Below are 5926 nucleotides of genomic sequence, written 5' to 3' on the forward strand. Positions count from 1 at the left end.
ATTTAAATAAATAATGTTTGGATGTACGAAGACTTTTGTGTTCTAATTTTGTGACATTTTTTATTTATTTATTTTTTAGAACAATACTACTTGATTTTTTATAAAAATATTTGTTCAGTTTTATTAAGAACTATTTAAAGATGCTAATTAAAAAAAACCAACTAATAAAATGCTTTATTAAGAAGTATAGAACACAATTTCTGCAAATTTCTTTAGTGTACGAACACTTTTGGGAGCCACTGTGTATAAAAATACCGAGACTCAAATTAATGATAAATAGACATGAAATGTGCACAAATGGCATGCAAACATTTAGATTATGTATGTAATATATTATTTTTTAAAGCTTATAATGATCCAATGGTAAATCAATTATCTGATCTTTTACTTCAACATAAATTCATTCCATTTTCAGAATAAGAGAGGTAAATTATAATTTTTTGCATCACGAGTTTTTTTTTCTGAGCCAGCCATAAATTAATGTTATACACTTTTTACTCTTGTGATATCGTATTCTCAAAAGCAAAGTTTTAAATATTATCTTGATTATTTTCTAGAATTCAAATCATAAATCTCTTTTTTTCGTCTAAATTCTTTCTTTCGTTTTCATTCATCAGACGTATAAAACTCCCAAGTATTTTTAATAAATAATTAATTAACGATGGAATTAATTCTATAATCGTCTGCTTCGGAAATATTTTATATTTATACTTGGATAAAAAAAAGAATAAAAGACAGCGTTTTTTATTCATAAAATCCACATCTGTCAACTGTGTAGGGTTTTGTGCATTCATCTCATTTGCATCCCCCCTTCGGGCCCGACTTAATTCTGATCGCTTTGATAAAGAATTGGAACTATTAAAACTGTTTCGGATTATGTTCTGACAGAAACTAGACATAACAAAGCGATAATGTCCGACGAATAAATTAACACAAAGATAAAGAATATGATAACAATTTTTTTATTGATAATAAAATTCTGCGAGGTCTTTCCGTCCATAAATCACACGGCATTCATTTGAGAATCGCAATGATGGAATCTTCTGATGTTTTGAGCGTGTATTGCAATGTTATCAACTACGAAATGGCTAGACATTCTGTCGAAGAAGATGATGTTAAAACTGCAATACGAAGAGTGAAATATGCTTATTTACCTCAAAGGAAATGGTTACCTGTGATGTACTGTACCAATCTTCTCGAGAGGATAGCTGATTGTTGCGCTTATTTGCATTTATATGCCCCTCTACACACATCAATGGTGTACTATGTCATGAATTTTGCAGTTAGTGAAATGCGAGAGTGGTTTCGAACATTTTTATCAATCTGTGAACCTTTAAAAATATGCAGTCTAGGTGGAGGACCGGGTACTGATATCATTGGAGTTGTAACAGCGCTACAAAGAGAGTTTGGTTGTTTCTATACTTCTGCGATAATATTGGATATAATTTCTGACTGGAATATTATATTTGGATCTGTCATCGATGAAATCACGTCTGGTTGCTATGCTGACATAGGAAAATGCCTAACTTGGGAATTTTTTCAATGGTCATTAATAACGACTAATTTATTGAATGAAATGGATCCAGACGTGGATGATACTATTAAAACTGCAGATTTTGTAATAATGAGTAAGTTTATATCGGCTATTTCTTCTCGCGGAGCATCTAAAATGATCCAAGTAGGTTCTGTCATTTTTTTTACTATGTTTAGAATGAAAAATAATTATTAAATTGATATGAAAATGAATTTTGCTTTGCCTTTCAATTTGTTTTTAAGTATAAATATGATTCACCCTGTAATTTATATAACTAATTAATAATTGATATATTTTTCACTTACCTTTTTATTATTGTGTCAATTACTTTTCATTTAGTAAATTGTAGTCATAGACAATTTAAGTTGACATAAAAATGGAAACTTAGGTTGCGATATCAAATTGAATAATTCTTAAATACATTCGAATAAGAATTTCAAAGGTTTTTAACTGTAGATTTATTATTATAATATATTTAATCCAATTAGCTATTAATGGCGAGAGCAATTAAGCCATAAATAAGTACATTATCTAATAAAAAAACTATTTTGGATAGAAATTCCCATTTATTTAATTCGTACAAATTAATGGCACATCATCCCCAGTAGCGGATTTCCAAATAGGGAGTTGCCAACGGTCGAGTGTAGCTGCAAGCAAGTCGTTTAAAAATATTTTTACTCTAGCTGCCTAATAAAAAAAAACAGTAAAAATATTCAGAAATAAAAACTATACTCTGTGTTTTCATTGCATTATTAAAATGATATGAAATAAATTAAAATATAATTAATTACGTGTTTATAAAATATCGATTTTAATAAATTTAATTCGTTATGCCATATCCCACTTAAAAATATCTGTTAAATAATAATTTTCAATGTAACTTTTATTTGAAGAAAATAGTTTCTTTATAGTCTAATCAAAATAGTTAAATGCTTTTATTTGTAAACAAAGAAATTTTTAACTAATAATTATGGTTAGATTTTCATTCATTTTATTATTTGTAATTATATTATTTTATTTATAATTTGAAGAATTTTAAAATGAACAAATAAAAGTATATATATATTTTTACAATTTTACTGAAATAAAAATACTAACTGAAAGATATATTATGAATATATTGATTAAGTTGAAAGTGTTTTGAAATGTCAAACGAAATTACTATTCGTTTTAGTATCCTGAGACTTCCACTCTTCGACGTTTCTATTTCCCTAAGGGGTGAATGCGCGCATTTCCGGCATTTTATTTTATAGTTAAATATAAACATCTCCTCCCTTCATCTTTCCTCTCACCCCTATTTTCTCGAATTAAACCTATCCTAACGCATGCGTATAAGCGCAAAGGATTTTAGAATTCGTTGTTAAAATAGGAGACTCCCATATTGTATCATGTCTAGTGGCCCAATTGAAATCCGCTTTTTGCTTCAGTTTGATTGATTGAGTTTTTAGTGGAATGTTTCCAAAATCAATTTTAAGTAATTTTCGATTTATGTGATTATTTTAAATTTCTCAGTTGACAAGAATTATTTTCTCTTCCTATTTTACATGTAATAATATGTAATTTACTACTTGCAGCAAGTTAGGCAATAGCAGATAATTTAAAATTTTGTTACTTACATTTTTTTGAAAACAAAAGCATTATTTTCAAATTCCAGCAATAAATAGCTTCTGTTTATATATGTTCATAATTTTTAAATGTGTTATGTTCACCTTTTTTTTTTTTTTTTTCCTCCCACAGAACATTTTTAAAAGGATGAAACCTGGTGCAGTTCTTCTTTATATCGATAATGATGGAGGAAGACATCATAAATTAGTGTCGAAAATTGCTGGGGAGTGTTGCCTTGTACCTCTGATTAGACCTTTGCAGCACCTAAAGTATAGCAATGAAGCTTTGAGGATTAAAAGATTTGGTTCGTGGAGTTGCTGTGAAACAAAAATAACAGTTCAGATAATGGAGAAAAGGTCCGGATTTCTATCCGTATGGAATTATTTTCCATCGCCGCAAGTTGAAAAAAACTATTGGGATACATATTTGCAAAATTTCAGGTTTATGTCTGGCAGAAATCGCCGCCATAGGGGTCGACATAGCGATGATTTTGAGAGACTTAGTCGACTTAGACGAAAAAAAATCAAGCACAGAAGAAACAGAAAACTACATTTTGAGGATTTTCGTTCTTTATCTGCTAAAATAGATATTTAAAAGATATATATATGTTTTTTCATAGAAGTAATCATGGAAATAAAGGATTTATGTTGCTTAACTACACGAGCATTTATTTTTTTTAAAAAATTCATTTCAGTATATATTATTATATTACAACATGGATTTGTTTGGATAGAAAGTGATATATATATATATATATATGAAAAGAGGGGAAGGTCTTAATTCATCAACTCTTTGTAATCTGATGGATCAAGGCGTGGCAGTACTGAGGAAAACAAATTAGATGAAGAAGATAATGGCACAATTTTTATTTTCGATCTTCGCCAGCATTATCTTAAATTAGTCGATCGATAAGCATTTCAGTTAAGCTTTCTGTAAGAGGTTTTGCATCAAGCGACTCATAGGAAGGTCACTTCTCTTGAAAGTTATCGAAGAAGGCAACATAAATTTGAGCTAACTCAAACCTTATTTATTCTAATACTTAATCGGGTATCTCCAGATTGCTTTGAAAATAGAAAAACACGCACTTGTCTCCAGATTTTGAATTAAAGTCCAAAGCTTTGAAGCTTCAGTGAAAATGACAATATGCTTAATTTTGTAGTCAAACTCAAATTCAAGTTCATATATATATATTTTAAAAATCAGGGTTGTAATAAAATAAAGACTAGGTTAGAAAATTACACAGAATGAAGATAACAATTGTTTTAATAAAAACTTGGCTGGGAACATTTATCTTACTTGAAGCTTAAAAATTAGTGTTGTTGGTAGTAATGGCAATTAAAGGTGACAAAAAACTTCAAAAATAATAAAATATGACCATTAAACTGTCTATCACCTCCCATGCACCACTTCCCTGCAGTCGCACTTTTAATTTAAAAATCTTCTGTACGTTGATATTGATTCAAACTTTGGTTTAGCTACAAAATTAAGACTGGCATAAAGAGTGAAAAAAAAGTAATGATTTTATATGATAGTCAAAGTTTTACAGGGGAACATTCTAAGTTGGTTTTGATTTCTTGCTTTTTATTTTTCTGTCTTTAACTAACATTTGTTGCTTGCAGCTTTAATATGATTTTTCTAAAACATTACATTACATTTCTTATAACTGACATTTAAAAGTGTGTTAGTTAATGAAGCTGGTCCACAAAATTATGGCCACGGATTTAAAATGAATGTTGATAAATTTTTAGTGTTGAGCTTCTTGATTTTTTTTAAATATAAAGTCGAAAATAAACGAAATATAATTATGAGAAATGATGATTAGAACGTAATATTATTTTTAAACGAAAATCAATCTATAATTTTCATTCCGGAATAATTTATCATATAGTTATTTATGCAATAAAATCTTTGGCTTGGTTCTTTAAGATAGAGCATTTCTTACTCACAACATTTTTAAGAAGACGAATAAGAAAAGTTCTCATAACGTATTCATAATTGAGGACTTCCAGAGTGATTCACTGGAAAAGAGCGGGAAAAGTAGTCGTCTTGTGCTCCTCCATATTAAAAAAAAGTTTCTTTGTTTTATTCGAATATTATATCACACAATTTAATTCTAAATATCTCTTACATTGTTAAATGTAATGAAATAGAGTAAAAGTATGATTAAATGGTAAAGCAATGAAGAAACAAGAGATAAATGTTAATAATATTTAGTATATATTTCTATAGAAAGAAATTGTAATAAAATTTAGTTTTATATAATTGCCATTTATTTAATTGACAATGAAGTATTCTAGGGAAAGATCACATACATATGAGCAAGTAGATTTTAAATCATTATACTTACTATATTAAATTATTATACTAATTGCACTAAGTATGTTTATTGAAATGAATTACTATTTCTGAATTATTTTTGTAATATAGTTTCTTTTGATCGTTTTTAGTCGGAAGGCAAAATATACACATAAATGAATAAATTATCGATACAATCAAATAGGGTTTGATAACTGAAGAAACAAAAGACTGGCCAATTTACCGAATAAATAATAGTATTAATTGTCAGCAAAGGAAAACTAATTGCATTTTATCTATAATTTAGATTTATCGGGAGGCTGAAAAATACAAAGCAATCGGATTATAATTTATAAAGAATTTATACAATATTAGATGCTAACAATTTTTGAATATAAACATACTTTAGTTGAAAGTGTTTTTTAAAGGTATTAGCATATAAATTTAAAACTAGATAGAAGTGAGTGTCTTTATGTTTTAAGGGAGCTTTCA

The 5926-nt window shown here is 28.1% G+C and overlaps 1 protein-coding gene across 2 annotated transcripts; it reads left to right on the plus strand.

Moving 5' to 3' along the window:
• The first annotated feature begins 1039 nt into the window (after positions 1 to 1039).
• On the plus strand, positions 1040 to 3747 carry LOC129972523 (uncharacterized). Of its 2 annotated transcripts, none has more exons than XM_056086687.1 (2): positions 1040 to 1678; positions 3272 to 3747. In XM_056086687.1, exons 1-2 carry the CDS (start codon positions 1085 to 1087, stop codon positions 3731 to 3733), a joined length of 1056 nt encoding a protein of 351 aa, XP_055942662.1. In that variant the 5' UTR covers positions 1040 to 1084; the 3' UTR covers positions 3734 to 3747. The 2 variants fall into 2 exon arrangements, with proteins under 2 accessions (XP_055942662.1, XP_055942663.1); XM_056086688.1 differs by having other exon boundaries at positions 1040 to 1628.
• The last annotated feature ends 2179 nt before the right edge of the window (positions 3748 to 5926 follow it).

Source organism: Argiope bruennichi, chromosome 6 (genome assembly GCF_947563725.1).
Source record: "Argiope bruennichi chromosome 6, qqArgBrue1.1, whole genome shotgun sequence".
Lineage (NCBI taxonomy): Eukaryota > Metazoa > Arthropoda > Arachnida > Araneae > Araneidae > Argiope > Argiope bruennichi.